This window comes from Hyla sarda, chromosome 6 (assembly GCF_029499605.1).
Source record: "Hyla sarda isolate aHylSar1 chromosome 6, aHylSar1.hap1, whole genome shotgun sequence".
Lineage (NCBI taxonomy): Eukaryota > Metazoa > Chordata > Amphibia > Anura > Hylidae > Hyla > Hyla sarda.
The window spans coordinates 53,020,998-53,037,648 of NC_079194.1; the positions used below are offsets into that span (position 1 = coordinate 53,020,998).

The 16,651-nt window shown below is 44.7% G+C and overlaps 1 protein-coding gene across 6 annotated transcripts in view; it reads left to right on the forward strand.

Moving 5' to 3' along the window:
- L3MBTL2 (L3MBTL histone methyl-lysine binding protein 2) overlaps positions 1-16,651 on the forward strand; it is a 117,429-nt gene that overhangs the window by 61,512 nt on the left and 39,266 nt on the right. For all 6 annotated transcript variants that reach the window (XM_056523742.1, XM_056523740.1, XM_056523743.1 and 3 more), the window contains 4 exons: positions 955-1,043; positions 13,642-13,867; positions 14,550-14,629; positions 15,622-15,726. In XM_056523742.1, the coding sequence (XP_056379717.1) occupies positions 955-1,043; positions 13,642-13,867; positions 14,550-14,629; positions 15,622-15,726 (500 nt within the window). The remainder of the gene's footprint in view (positions 1-954; positions 1,044-13,641; positions 13,868-14,549; positions 14,630-15,621; positions 15,727-16,651) is intronic.

Below are 16,651 nucleotides of genomic sequence, written 5' to 3' on the forward strand. Positions count from 1 at the left end.
AAATGTTCCGAACGCTGTTTTCGCGATGCGGGGGTCTGCCACGCCCTTTTTGACATCATGGCTATGCCCCCTCAATGCAAGTCAATGGGAGGGGGGGTGACAGTCGCCACGCCCCCTCCCATAGACTTGCATCGAGGGTGCATGCAGTGATGTCACGGGGGGTGTGGCCGACCTGCGCAGCACGAAAACAGCGTTCGGAACATTTACTTCCGAATGCCGGCCAGTGGAGTACCCCTTTAAAGACTACCTCTCATGATCTTGTTACATTTTATAATCCTCCCAGTTCACCATTATGATTTTCTGCTCAGTCTCAGTCAGATTCACAGATTGGGAAGGGGCGTTCCCCAGCAGGCGTGACATCCTCCCTCACTCTGCTTCACACAGCCCAGAGCAGTTCAGTGTGTGAGATGAGCTATGATTGGCTAAGGCTGCAACCCCCCCCCCCCCCTCCCGAGAATACAGGGAGCAGAGCAGTGATGTCGGCCCAGGACATACAGAGAAGAGCTGTGATGTAGGGATAAGTTGCCGCACAGATGACTGGTTAACCCTGGTTTGTGTGCAGAGTTTTTCTTCAATATGGAGAATGGCCAGGGAAATATACGGGCATGGTAGGAAACATTGTAAGATGTAGAACGTGCTTCTGGTAGTTTATATGGGGTAAAACCTGATGACAGGTTTCCTTTTAAGTATTTTATATATTAATGATAAATGTCCTTTTAAAATCTGTTCACACTGATCCCATGGCATCCGATACACTATTTTGACCATTAAAATTAGGGAAAGGTCATTTGAGAACCATAAAGGCAATAGACACTTTTTAATCAAAGAAAAATATTTGTAAATAATAGCTACATGCAGCTATATTTTGTCTGGCTTTTTCAAGAGGCTCCTGACACAGGTGTTAACGCAGCCTTACCGTGTATTTTTAAATTAACCCATGTTTCCATTATGTAGCTATCCATGCCAAATATGAGAACTGGAAAGAATTCCTGATGAAACATCTGGTTGGGTCCAAGACTATTCCAGCAGATTTCCATGTAAAGGTAAGCGCTGCCACATACTTTGTTTCCCTTTTCTTGCCAAAGAAAGTTACATAGAATAATAGGATAGCAAGAAGTAAGGAAGGCTGATGACCAATACATGTATAATATAAACTATAGACTACCGGTTCCGGCGCACGTATGGGTGGCAGCCAGGTGAAGAGATCCGCTCCCAACCTCGCTAAAATCTCCATCCCAGACATTCATACCCGCAGCACAGGGGCTTCTTAGTGCACCCGCCAGTGCTACTGCCTCCCGGCACCATATGGAGAAGTTTATCCGCCGCACTGGGAACCCCGGACCGGATCCTGCTCTGCAGAGCGCATTGCATCTGCCAAGATGGCGGCGGAGGCCGCCTCACACTGTAGCAGGTCCTCACTGCCCTCATCCCAAATGCTGTGACTCATATGGACACTCAGGAGGCCACAGACTGCCTGCAGGAGCAGCAGAGGAGGTCAGTGGTTGGAGATGATCAGTATAGGAGCATGGCTGAGGTGGTGGCTCTGCTCCCGCTGCCCGAAATAAAGGCCTCGGTGGAGGAGGCAGTGGCCAGATCTATTACACAGCTACAGAGGGAAGTGTCTTCTCATGCTTCTCAGCCAACAGAATTGGAGCAGAGGGTCTGCTGTTTAGAGGAGGAGGTGGGTGCCAGCAATGCCAGCAATGTTGCTCGAACCAGTTTTTAAAGGAGAAGGTGGAGGACTTGGAGAACTGCTACAGGAGGAGCAATCTCCGCATAGTAGGACTGCCTGAATCCATTATGCCACACCATCTGGCTCAGTTATGTGCTAAGGAAATACCTGAGGCACTGGGTCTCAATATTGTCTGCACAGTCGAGAGGGCGCATAGAATAGGCCCACTTCTGCATCGGTCGGCTCAGTCGCCGGCTGCCAGGTTATCGTTAAATACCTGAATTATGCCGACAAAGAATGCATACTGCGCACCTTTAAGAAGTCGCAAACCCTATTGATGCTACGGGGTCAGAAACCTCTGATTTTCGGTGATTATACAGTGGATGTAGCTAAACGCCGCAAGGCCTTCTCGACTATATGCTCATCCATGGTGCAACAGCAACTTTGTTTCGTCCTGCAATATCCTGCTAAACTGAAAGTCTTCTTCCCGAATGGAAACTCCAAGACCTTCACCACACCAGAAAGTGCTACGGCCTGGCGGGTCTCCCTAAAGCTTCCGGATGGCGGTTCCAGACCGCAACAAAAACGTTGCCGCATGGAGAAGGACTCTGCTTTGCCTCTGCAACCCACCTGAACCTACCTGTCACCTCAGGGTTCCAGTGAAAAGCACTTGAAGTACATGGACTCACCCTTTCTGATTGAAGGGCATGGCACCTCTTGGCACTATATTTTCTGGGGTTTTCTGTTTTATTTTGTTTTCTATTTCTTCCCTGGCTCATATGCTAATCGCAAGCTGATCCTATTAGCTGTACCGGCCCTGCAGGGGGAAATCGTGTTGAAGGGGCTGTTTCATTAATTTTTTATTTTATGTTTTTCAGTTTTTTCGGGACTGCTCCACTACCCTTCTCATATGTTCTAGTAATATTGCACTTGCTACAGGTTGAGACTGGGAGGGGGGTGGGGGGGGGGGGGGGGTCCTACAATGGGTTTTGCCAATGTATGTATCACTGTTCTATGCCATTTACTTCTTTCTATGTTGGGGGGGGGCAGGGTTACTTATTGCTGATATTTTGGCTTGGGAGGGGGGCCAAGTGTTTTACTGAATGTTTCGCGGAAGTGAGGGTTCAGTGTGTCCTCAGAGGTACACAGAAGAAGTGAAGTCCATTATGGGCTTTAGCACTGCTGAGACCCGATTTTCTTGGGTATGACTCAGGTTTGGCTTATCTCTTTTTTGTGGCCTGCTCTCTTCTGCAGCTCTTTTCTGTGTTTTTCAGTTTTTTTTCTTCCTTTCTTTCCATTCTCCCCTTTTCTGTTTCTTTTTCTTTTCTCCCTTTCCTCCACTGCATCGCCCCACTCGAATGTCTGCTGGTGTTCATGTCATGTCCCTCCCTTCCGCTTAGTAGTACCACATGAAAATAGTGACATGGAATGTCAAAGGTCTCCAATCGCCTACCAAGAGGCGTATGGTCCTTAGACCTCTGAAAAAACTGGATTCTAATATAGTGTTATTGCAAGAAACCCACCTACTTACCTCTGATTTCCCTAGAATGCAACAAATGTGGGTGGGGGAGGTGATGGGTTCACCAACTGACAGTCGCAAAGCATGTGTGCTGATTTTATTTCATAAGAGATTACAGTATTCGGTTATCTCGTCTGACACAGATGTGGACACTGAAGGTCGCCTGTTAAATGTTTCTCTGGACACCCCTGTGGGTAGAGTATCTGTGTACAATGTTTATGGCCCGAATGTCTCTCATCCTGCCTTTTTCTCTTCTCTAGAAGCCAAGTTTCTACAGGATGGTTCCCAAAACATAATAGTTGGGGATGATCTAAACACCGTACTTAGGGTGGAGGAGGACAGGAAGTGCACCAGAGATTGCATCTTGGCGAGTTCCAGGGGGGGCAATTCTTTACTCCTTTTTACTGAATACACTTCACTGACGGATGTGTGGAGACACTTTAATCCCATGGGTCATGAGTATACGCATTTTTCCCATGCACAAAATGTCTGGTCTAGAATTGATTATGTGTTAACCTCTCAGGACCTGCTGTCGAGGGTAGAGGAGATACTCATATCCGATCTAGTCATCTCAGATCACGCCCCTGTTTGCCTAATATTAAGGGACACACACCCCAAAGGCACAGATATTATATCCCACTTTTCTGGCTGCTGATGCAGATTTTCTTGCTCAGTTGAAAGGATGGTGGATGGAATACACTTCCACTAATGCTTCCTCTGCTGATTAACTGGCCTTATTCTGGGATACAGCAAAGGCAGTCTTGAGGGGCCGTATCATCGCCTATGTTTCAGCGAAAAAGAGGAAGTGTAAGTCTGCCTATGTTGCAGCTACTGCTAAATTACGTGAGGTTTATACCACCTTCCTGAGTTTGCCCTCAACTGCTATTAAGGACTTATGGGTGGGGGCTAAAAGGAACTTTGAAGCTAGCATGGAAGCTTGGGACAATATTTTCAGGGACCAGAGATCCATGCATTATTCAAATTCGGGAACAAAGCAGGCAAATTACTTGCACACATGTCCAAACCACGGAGAAAAGGGACATTTTTCAGGGAACTGGTAGATGAATCGCGGTCGCACATACATAACTCACCCCAAAGCCATCAACTCTGTTCTTCAACAGTTCTATCAGCGCCTCTGCGCTAATGTTGAGGTGGATGTCCAGGGTGGACGGCGTTTCTTAGATGCGCTGTCCCTCCCTAAAGTTGCTGAGGAGGATATAACCCTGCTTAATTTGCAGATAACTACTGAAGAGATTTCCTCATGCATAAAATCTCTTTCCTTGGGAAAGGCGCCCGGACCTGATGGCTTTGGGGGAGAGTTCTATAAAGCTTTAGAGACGGATGTTTCGCCTCCCCTGGCCACTCTTTTTAATGCCATTCTAGGGGGGGGGGGGGGGAGTGCAATATGGCCTCTAGCAACACAGCGTATATCAGGGTCCTTTACAAACAAGGGAAGCTGACGGATAATCCTGGGTCTTACTGATCCAACGCAATAATCAATCAAGATCTCAAATTGTTGGCCAAAATTATGGCCAATAGGTTGGCCAATATTTTCCTGGGTCTCCTGGGCTCTAATCAGTCAGGTTTTGTCAAAGGCAGATCTGGAGTGGCTAACATCTGATCAGTACTGGCAGCACTGGATGTGACAGGCAGGAGAGGATACTGCGCAGACTAGGTGGGCCTATTGGCCGTTGACACAGAAAAAACGTTTGATAATGTGAGTTGGTCCTGGCTGTATGGTGTCCTCAACTGTTTTGTATTCTCGGGAGCCTTCCGGACTTTTGGAGATGCCCTATACATGTCCTCCTTAGCCAGAATCTCCACTCCAGCTCCACGATGTGCTTGAGGTCCTTTTGGTTCGGTACTTTCTCTGGCTACAAGGTCAACATGTCAAAGTGTCAACTCCTCTACCTGGGCGAAGGGAATCACAGAGCGTCTTCTGCTCTAGGTGTTGAGGTTGCTACGAACCATATCATGATCCTGGGTATTAAGATCGGACGGCACCCTAATTCCTTATATAAACTTAACTATACCCCCCCCCCCTTTTTTTAATGTGTCTTTTGGGACCTCACAAGATGGCAGACTCTGCCCTTATCTTTCTTTGGTAGTGCCCACTTAGTGAAAATGGTTAGTTTTAGATGGCTTCTCTACCCACTGCAGATGATTCCTCTTTTAGTACATCATTTGGATGTCTCTTGTCTGCAGGCGGCCCTCACTACCTTTCTATGGAAGGGTAATCGCCCTCGGATCGCTTTTCGGAAGCTATGTCTACCCAAACCTGAGGGGGGGTCTGCAGATGCCAGACATCCGATATACATCTGTATAATTTGGCGGCTTTACACAGGCATGCCAGGGACTGGATGCTGAATATGTCCTGGTTCTCAAATTTGTGCGTGGAGAAGGCGCTGGCGTCACCACTGGATTTAGGTGCTCACCTTCACACTCCAAATGGCGAATTATTGGCTACTGTTAAAACAAGCCTCCTCCTGAAAGGCACAATTTCTGCCTGGAAGGCTGTTTTGAAGCTCGTTGGGCTTCCCTATATTATGTCCTTAGGTCTGCCTCTCTGGTAGGCAAAACATGTCCTCGGGTGCCGATGGCTCTCTGCTTTCCTGGGAGGAGTTACCGGGCCAATATGGTCTCCGGCCTCCACAGGCCTTCCAGTATTTTCAGTTAAATCCTATGTGCGCTCCCTACCGAGATGTCGGAATTTCTATGCTAATGACAAGATGATGTTTTGCACTTTCCTGGGGGGGGGCGGGGAGCTGTCAGTCTTTGTCGGACATATATGCTCTTTTAAAGCGAGTGGCCCTCAACTCATTGAGGGACACCATATTCCAATCATGGGAGAGGGAATTGGAGGTTCAGGATGTCCCTCATCTAAATTGCTCCTGGGTCTCTTACAGGTCAGGAAGGCAACCACTAGTGAAACTTGGAGGGAGACTCATTTTCGTATTTTACACAAAGCTACCTATGCCTATAATCTCTCTTATGGGGATGCCCCGGCACACTACCTGTGAAGGTGCCCTAAATGGCACTTAGAAAAGGCGGGTCTCCTGCACGTCCTCTGGGAGTGTCCAGCTCTCTTGGCCATGTGGAAAGAAGTGGGGGAGTATATCACACAGGTATGGCAAGTGGAGGTCCCTCTGACCCCTCTGGGTATGATCTTTCATTACATACCCAGGGGATCACAGTCTCCAGTGGACAGTTTAGTTGCTATCAGAGGGGTTCATCTCATGTTGTTGTCCACGGTTAAATGCTTATTGCGTTTCTGGTTGCAAAAGGAGGTCCCCACTTAGACGCACGTTGTAGACATTATGAAGGGTCTTCTATTTATTGATAGACTAGAGCCTTGAGTAATAAGGAACTTAGGGCCGGAAAGTTTTTCAGGGACTGGAGGCGGATTCTCAAATTGAGATCGCTGAGAGTGTTACTTTCCTTACACTGTAGGGACTTTAAACTCACAAGGTCTACTGAGAATTTAATTGTAATAACCCCAACAAGTTTGCCCGGTTGGCAGATGAGGGGGATGCCATTTCAGAGCTAGCAGTACTGCAGTAAGATACTGCCTCTTACCGCCTGGGGGGTGTCTTCTCCAGTAAGGAGGGAGGGAGGAGTGCAGGGCAGGCCAGACAGGTACTGGTAGTGGGGGACTCAATTATTAAGGAGACAGACAGGGCGATCTGTCACACAGACCGGGATCGCCAAACAGTGTGTTGTCTACCTGGTGCTCGACAGATCGAGTTGACAGGTTGCTGGGTGTGGTTGGAGAGGACCAAGCAGTCATGGTACATATTGGCACCAATGACAAAGTAGGAGTTTGGTGGAGTGTCCTTAAAAATAATTTCAGGGACTTAGGCCACAAGCTTAAGGCAAGGACTTCCAAGGTAATATTTTCTGAAATATTACCTGTACCACGAGCCACACCAGAGAGGCAGCGGGAGATTAGGGAGGTAAACAAGTGTCTCAGAAGCTAGTGTAGGAAGAAGGGGTTTGGGTTTATGGAGAACTCGGCTGACTTCGCTGTTGGTTACCGGCTCTACCATAGGGACGGGCTGCACCTCAATGGGGAGGGTGCAGCTGTGCTTGGGGAGAAGATGGCTAGAAGGGTGGAGGAGTGTTTAAACTAGGGACTGGGGGGGAGGGAACCTACAACGTAGAGGGGGAAGATAGTGTAGATAGAGAGGGGGGACGTATTAATGTACCTGGTGGTGGAGCTGAGGTAGGGGTTAGAATAGTTAATAGGGATAGGCTTCATAGGAAGAAAAAAACATAAACCATTGAATTGCATGTTAACTAATGCCAGAAGTATGTCCAATAAAACTGATGAACTGGAGTGGTTGATGTCTGAGGAGAATTATGACATAGTGGGTAGAACAGAGACTTGGTTGGACGATAGCTGTGACTGGACGGGCAACATACAGGGTTATAGTCTATTGAGGAAGGATCGGACTAAATGGAAAGGGGGAGGAGTTTGTCTTTATGTAAAGTCCAGTCTGAAGGCCGCACTGCGGGAGGATATACGGGAGGGAAATGATAATGTGGAGTCATTATGGGTAGAAATATATGGAAATGAAAATTAAAAAAAAACTGATAGGGGTTTGCTATAAGCCACCAAACATAATGGAAGAAGCAGAAGATCAATTACTGAGGCAAATATACAAGGGGCAGCAAATCAGAATGATGTCATAAAAATGGGGGACTTTAACTATCCTGATATAAACTGGAGACTGAGTCCTGTGAATCTCATAAAGGAAACAGGTTTCTGACTATAGCTAAAGACAATTATCTGTCCCAAATGGTGCAGGGCCCGACCAGAGGGGGCGCCCTACTAGACTTAATATTAACCAACAGACCTGACAGAGTAACTAATGTGCAGGTAGAAGGACACCTAGGAAATAGGGATCGTAATATAATACATTATAACTTCTTCTTCAATAAGGGAATCTCTTGAGGGGCCACAAAAACAATGAACTTTAGGAAGGCAAAGTTCGATCAATTCAGATAAGCCCATAACAATATAAAATGGGATAATGTCCTCAAAAACAAGAATACTGAAACTAAATGGGAGACTTTTAAAAATATCTTAAACTCTCACTGTAAGATGTATATACCTTATGGGAATAAAAGGGTAAGAAGTAAAAGAAAACCAATATGAATGAATAAAAATGTTAAGGGGTCAATAAATGACCCAAAAATAGTATTTAAACTACTAAAACAGGATGGCAGTGAAGAAACATTAAAAAGCTATAGAGAAAAATGTAAAATATGTAAAAAAAAAACAGATAAAAGCCACAAAAATAGAGACAGAAAGACTCATTGCCAAAGAGAGTAAAACTAACCCCAAAATGTTCTTTAACTATACAAATAGCAAAAAGCTCAAAAATGAAAGTGTTGGCCCTTTAAAAAAATGATGAGGAAGAAATTATAGACGGGGATCAGGAAATATATTAAACAAATTCTTCTCCACTGTATTCACTGAGGAAAATGAAATGCCAGGTGAAATACAGTGAGATACGGTAAACTCCCCAGTACAGGTCACCTGTCTAACCCAGGAAGAAGTACAGTGCCGCATACAAAAAATCTAAATAGACAAATCGCCAGGTCCAGATAGCATTCACCCCTGTGTTCTAAAGGAATTAACCCCTTCCCGCTATATGACGTATGTATACTTCATGAGCGGGCTCCCGCGATAGAACGCGGGGTCACACGCTGACCCCGCGTCATATTGCGTCGGTCCCGGCGGCCATCAACTGCCGGGACCCACGTCCAGTACCGGACATCACCGATCGCGGTGATGCCCTGTATTAACCCTTCAGACCACCGCGTCTAAAGTGAAAGTAAACTTTGCCGGTTAACTCAGTGGAGCTGTTCGGGGCCGCCGCAATGAAATAGCGGTGTCCCAAACGGCTTGCTGGACAGCTGGAGGTTCCCTACCTGCCTCCGCGCTGTCCGATCGCCAAATGACTGCTCCGTGCCTGAGATCCAGGTAGGAGCAGTCGAGCGGCGATAACACTGATCAATGACCGGCTATTGCCAGGCAGTGATCTGTGTAGAAGATCTGTGTGTGCAGTGTTATAGCCCCTTATGGGAGCTATAACACTGCAAAAAAGTAAAAAAATAAATAAAATAAAAGTGTTAATAAAGATCATTTAACCCCTTCCATAATAAAAATCAGAATCACCCCCCTTTTTCTAATAAAAAAACAAAACTGTGTACCGTATTTTTCGCCATATAGGACGCTCCGGCATATAAGACGCACCCCATTTTAAAGGAGGAAAATCTAGAATACAATGTAAAAGTATAGGACAGTGATCTTCAACCAGCGGACCTCCAGATGTTGCAAAACTACAACTCCCAGCATGCCCGGACAGCCGTAAAAAAGGAATTGTAGTTTAGCAACATCTGGAGGTCCGCAGGTTGAAGACCACTCGTATAGGAGGTAATACTCACGTGTCCCCGCCGCTCCGGACCCGTCACCGCTACCCTGGATGTCGCCCTCCATCGCTGTCGCCGCGTCCCGGGGTGTCCCCGTCGCTCCGGATCGTCTCTGCTGCCCAGTATCCTCGCTCTCTGTCGCCGCCACCATGCCGCTACGCACGCCGCTCCTATTGGATGACAGGACAGCATGCACGACGATGTGATGACTATGAAGGAGAGCGCCAGCCATGCAGGGGATCCCGGCACGGAGCAGACACCAAGGAGGCAGGTAAGGTCCCTCCCGGTGCAGCCGGGTTAGTTTCACTTTCGCTTCAGACGCGGTGGTCAGCTTTGATCGCCGCGATCGGTGGTGTCCGTTGATGGCTGCAGGGACCGCCGCGATAGGACAGGGTTTTAATGTGTATTCGCCGTATAAGATGCACCATATTTCCCCCCCCCCCCAGTTTTGGGGAAGAAAAAGTGCGTCTTATACGGCAAAAAATACGGTAAATAAAAATAAACATATGTGGTATCGCCGCGTGCGTAAATGTCTGAACTATAGAAATACAATGTTAATTAAACCGCACGGTACACGTAAAAAAATTCCAAAGTCCAAAATAGTGTATTTTTGGTCACTTTTTATACCATAAAAAGTGAATAAAAAGCGATCAAAAAGTCCAATCAAAACAAAAATTATACCAATAAAAACGTCAGATCACGGCGCAAAAAATTAGCCTTCATACATCCCCATATGCGGAAAAATAAAAAAGTTATAGGGGTCAGAAGATGAAATTTTTAAACGTATACATTTTCCTGCATGTAGTTAAAGCAACCTTATTACTATGTATAAATATATCAGGGGACAGTACAGAGATCTCTCCCATGATCTATTTATACCCAGGACTGTATCTATAACAAGGGGGCATCCTCTACGTCTAGAGGAAAGAAGGTTTCTACACCAGCACAGATGGGGGGTTCTTTACTGTAAGAGCAGTGAGACTGTGGAATTCTCTGCCTGAGGAGGTGGTCATGGTGAACTCGGTAAAATACTTCAAAAGGGGCTGGATGCATTTTTGGAGAATAATAACATTACAGGTTATGGATTCTAGATTTATAGGGACAGAACGTTGATCCAGGGATTTATTCTGATGCCATATTTGGAGTCGGAAGGAATTTTTACCTCTCGTATGAGGATTTTTTGCCTTTCTTTGGATCTACTCAGTAGGGACTCATTAGAAATATAGGTTGAACTTGATGGACTCTGGTCTTTTTTCAACCTTATGAACTATGTTACTATGAATTTGCCTATCCGCCCCAGGAAATCGCGAAACTCATGTCTGATTCTTGCTATTCTTCCTGGTATTGTAGGGCATCCCTGGCGGGTACATTAGGGAGATTGCAGGTGGAGGTATAGGTTCAGATTACTTCTTAGTGGCGGTGGTCTCGGGTGGTGCAGTGGACTTCTCTTCTCTTGTCTCTACTTCTTTTTCTTTTCTTTCTTTGCTTTTGTGTGTATTCTATATGTCGGATTCTATTTCCTTTTTTCATCTTTTTCTATCCTATCTTCGGGGTCCTTTGCCCCTCTGTTTGCTGCAGGCTGACCTTATGAGCTCTGCTGGGGATGTTTCCCTAGTGCTGCTAGGGCATTACTTTTCTTTTCGTTCATTTGTTTTTTATTGGGTATTTTGTTAGATGGGGGGGTAGTTCATTTATTTTTCTTTTAGGATTTCTGTACATTTTTGCATAGTGGGAGGGGGGTTAGATGTAGGACCGTGTACTGGGACCTTCCTCTCTTGGAGAGGTCGATTTCATGATGGACATGGTTCTCTGTATGAGCGAAGTGGAGGAGCTAGCTACTTGTACTACTTTCACCCTTCACTACTCGGACATGGCATGACTGGCAACGTTATTTTGGGGACTTACTTGCCTCTGTGTTCACGATTTTCTACAACTTCCATGACTGATATGTATTCCATCCACTGTCTAACTGTACCACTCTGTGTGGTGTGGTGTTCCTTTTATTGAAATGTTAATAAAACATTGTTTTAAAAAAAATATATATACACTATATAGCCAAATGTAGGTGGACACCTGATCATCACATCTGTAAGAGCATCTCGGACATGTCATTCCAAAACCATGACTTTCATTATGGAGTTGATCCTCCTTTTTGTAGCGACAACAGTCTCCCCACTCCTGGGTAGGCCTTCACAAGATTTTCACCAATTCAGCCAAAAGAGCATTTATGAAGTCAGATCCAGATAAAAGGTAGAAAGGCCTGACTTTCAACAGGTGTCCCAGTTCATTTATGGCGTTGGATGTGATTAAGGTCAGGGCTCTATGTGGCTCAGTCAAGTTTCTTCACATTAATGAAATCAGCACATGCCTTTATGGACCTTGCTTTGTGCTGGAACAGTAAATCATACAATTGTCAAAAATGGTAGCCTGGCTTTTAGAGGTACTACAAAGTGTCAAAGCCTGCATATATCCTACATTGTTTTCACCATAGGGAGTCTAAACAATGGATGTAATTAGAAGAGAAATGATTGGATTCCCTACAGTCTTACTTGCTGTGTTTTCCTCCTGCCTACAGTCCTTAAACATTATCCTTCTTAAATAGAACCAACCAAATGTTAAGTTTTTGGGATGAATAAACTGATGGGCTGGGTCAGACCTCCTATTCCTCTATCTTCACTCAACTCTTTGATAACCCAGCTATTCTGATGACAGAGGAAAACGCTCAATGGGTTATATGCCCATAATACTCCCTGCACCCTGCTCCACAGTTAGGAAGAGGAGTATTGGCGTTGGTGTACAGTATTCATTTCCGATTTTGTCTTACTTGTCCATAGAACATTTTCCCAGAAGCATTGTGGTATAATCACACATTTGTGATGTCCTTCCATGAACACCACTATTATAGTTCAATGTTTTTACCAATATTGGACACTGTTTCTAGGGTCTTCTGTAGGTCCTTGGTTCTTTCTTACCTTTTTCAAGATTTCTTAACAGAACTCTTATTGCTAGGGAGAGTCGCATTAGTCTTGATTTTTTTCTGCATTTGAGACAAGTTGTATAATTGGATTTATGAGCATGAATTCATGTGCAGAGTTTCAAATGCTGGGCAGAAGACCACTTTACACTTTATAATAGAGGGGCATGCAGATGACAGTGAATAGAGGCATTATCTGTCAGAGCGAAGAGGAATTGTGGAAATATCTGTTCTTTACAAAGTAATCCCATCCACAGTAATCCCTGGTAGCATTAAAACAAAAGTGCTGTTGAGAATTTGGCATGATAATGGAAAAAAAAAGTGAAATACTACAGTGGCATCACCTAGAAAGCACATATATAGGTGCATATTTTTTCTCATAGACATTTTTTCGTGGTTGCTTAAAGGGGTTATCCAGGAAAAAACTTTTTTTATATATCAACTGGCTCCAGAAAGTTAAACAGATTTGTAAATTACTTCTATTAAAAAATCTTAATCCTTTCAGTACTTATGAGCTTCTGAAGTTAAGGTTGTTCTTTTCTGTCTAAGTGCTCTCTGATGACACCTGTCTCGGGAACCGCCCAGTTTAGAAGAGGTTTGCTATGGGGATTTGCTTCTAAACTGGGCGGTTCCCGAGACACGTGTCATCAGAGAGCACTTAGAAAGAAAAGAACAACCTTAACTTCAGCAGCTCATAAGTATTGAAAGTATTAATATTTTTTTAATAGAAGTAATTTACAAATCTGTTTAACTTTTTGGAGCCAGTTGATATATATATAAAAAAAAGGTTTTTCCTGGATAAGCCCTTTAATCTATACTATTCTTATCGAGTTTTTTGCTTTTTTAGGGTATGTTGATCATGTTAAACATAAGCAAAAATATTGTGTGAATGCAGCCTAATTTTCACACAGAATTCGGATCTGAACTGATGTTACTTTACTGTCCACCTATAGTGTCATATGCATGGCTTACGTGTTTTAATATCGGTGTTATTTAATGTTTTTTAGACTGTTGTAGCTTTATTCTTCTTTTCTGTAGATGGCTGAGGGCCTGAAGTGCCCTTTCAGACATGGTATTCGGTTGGAGACAGTAGATAGACTACACATATCTCGCATGCGGATAGCAGTGGTCGATACTGTGATTGGAGGAAGACTGAGGCTCTTTTATGAAGATGGAGAACGCCATGAAAACATGTGGTGTCATATGAATAGCCCTATGATACATCCTATTGGTTGGTCTCATAGGGTTGGCCACACAATCTTAGGTATATCATCTGTGTTTACTCTTCTTAAGTTATGATATATATGGGTAGGAATGGGTTAACTAGTATCTTTTTGTACAAAAGTATTTAGCAGGCACTTTAGGCCTATGGAATGAAATTCCATTAAAAATTCTGCATTTACATTTTATGGAAATCTTATCTGGAGACAGGGGTTTCTTTAAAGGGGTAGTCCAGTGGTGAAAATCTTATCCCTATCCTTAGGATAGGGGATAAGTTTGAGATCGTGGGGGGTCCGACCGCTGGGGCCCCCTGCGATCTCTCTGTACGGGGGCCAGGCTCTCCAGCCAGATAGCGGGTGTCGACCTCCGCACGAAGTGATGGCCGACACGCCCCCTCAATACATCGCTATGGCAGAGCCGGAGATTGCCGAAGCCAGCGTGTCGGCCGCCGCTTCGTGCGGAGGTCGACCCGCCCCCTTCCCGTGGGCTGTCGGGGCTCCGTACAAGAGATCGCAGGGGGCCCCAGCGGTCGGACCCCCGCGATCTCAAACTTATCCCCTATCCTTAGGATAGGGGATAAGTTGTTCACCACTGGGTCACCACTGGACTTCTCCTTTAAGTCTTTATTATGTTTTCCTATTATGAAACTTTACCCTCATTGACCCTTATTATGTACCCCCATGTGAATGAATTATTCTGTATTAATGTTTATGTATTACTCATAGAGGAAAAGCGTAACGATTTATCCCCTCAACCGTCATTTCGCAAAGTATACTGCAATGCCGTGGCACATCTCTTTAAACCGGTATGTTTCTTATCCTTTATTAACATTTACTTATCCTCCCAGTAAATCCTTTGTGTATGTATTTGCGGGTTCTGTTCCCACTTCTGAGTAAAGGGGTAGTCAGTGCTCATATTTTAGAACTTCTGTGATCTTAATGCAGATGGACTGCAGACTGCATTTAGGGACACATAGGCACCATGTTTGGAGAAGACCGTATTCTAATGAATGGGAGAAATTTCTAGGCATGCTCTATGACCCGTGCAGAGGTCGTTCAACGGGCAGAAGGAGGAGGGAAGGTGTATCTATCTACTTGTGTCACCTCTAAATGCAATAGTGTCTGTGATAAGGAAGGAGAATGCTGAAAAATTATCTATATAGAGCAGGAAGTATCAGCTTATTATTAGGCTTGGTGGCCAGAATGAAAGCTGCTAAATTTTAGCATTCTGCTGAGAAAACACTGGCATAGGCCTTTGTCAAGCAATAGACATGCTCTTGAGAAAGGTCAAATCTTTTGATGGGCTTAGGGTCTAAGTATTCAGACCCTAACCTATCACTTAAACAAAGCCTGCTAATCGTGTTCTCTCTTATCTCTGTGCCATGTGATGGGCTTCCAGTGTAAGGGGGAAGAATGGGAAGAAGTGCTCAGCCACGCAGGAAAATCGTCAGCAGAAAATATTCTTAAAGGGGTTGTCCAGGGGTAAAATGTTTTCTTTAGAAAGGACTCTGGGTGATGCTCTCACTTGCCCTGATGCTCCACTGCTTCTGTTCCTTGTCCCTGCTTCTGACCTGCCAATCCTGCGCGAACTGGCTGTTGAGGTACGTCAACACGGCAAGTTATTGAGCATTTCCTTAGAGGTCGACATGGAATTATAGACCAGGAATATAACTGCTTTGTATTGAGAGAAATTTGTCAGCTGATCATATCCTGTTACACTGTCACATGTTTGCCACATTGTCAGCTGGGCACTCCATCATAGGTTAAACATGCTAATGAATGTCTATATTTCTTCTAGGTGAGGATTGTTTATCCAAAAGGTATCTGGTTTGAGGAAGGAATGAAACTTGAATCTATTGACCCTCTCAACCTTGGTAACATATGTGTAGCTACCGTGCGCAAGGTAATCATTAGAACGGTTCCAGGTTGACGTGGGACTTTGGACAATAGTCACATTGGGCACTCAGATTATTCAACTTCTTTAAGTTGTTGTTCTTCTACAACAATATCAAAGCATCTTTTTTTTCATGTTTTTTTGTTTCATTTTCTTATGTGCGTTTTTCTGTAAATATGACATAAATACAGTCATGGCCATAAATGTTGACACCCCTGAAATTTTTCAATAAAATGAAGTATTTCTCACAGAAAAGGATTTCCGTAACACATGTTTTGCTATACAGTGATCCCCGACTTACGATGGTCCCAACATACGATCATTTCAACATACAATGGCCTCTCAGAGGCCATCACATGTTGAAGGCAGCATCAACATACGATGCTTTTGTATGTCGGGGCCATCGCATAAACAGCTATCCGGCAGCGCAGACTGTTTCAGCTGTTGCCGGATAACCGTTTATTGTGCCCCTGTAAGCGTCACTCATCTGTCCCCACCGATCCGAACCGTCCTTTTCATGATCCGCTGCATGGCCGTCGCTCTCCTCCATTGTCATCACGTCACCGTGCACGCCGTGCCGTCATCCAATAGGAGCAGCGACGTGATGACATCGATGGAGAGCGACGATCCAGGGCAGCGCTGACGGTCCGGAGCAGCGGGGACACGTATTTTGTCTTTTATTATTGCACGGATTCCTCAACATACGATAAATTCAAGTAACGATGGTTCATTTGGAACCAATTACCATCGTATGTTGAGGGACCACTGTACACATGTTTATTCCCGTTGTGTGTATTGGAACTAAATTAAAAAAGGGAGGAAAAAAACCTAATTGGACATAATGTCACACCAAACTCCAAAAATGGGCTGGACATAATATTGGCACCCATAACTTAATATTTGGTTGCACACTCTTTGGAAAAAATAACTGAAA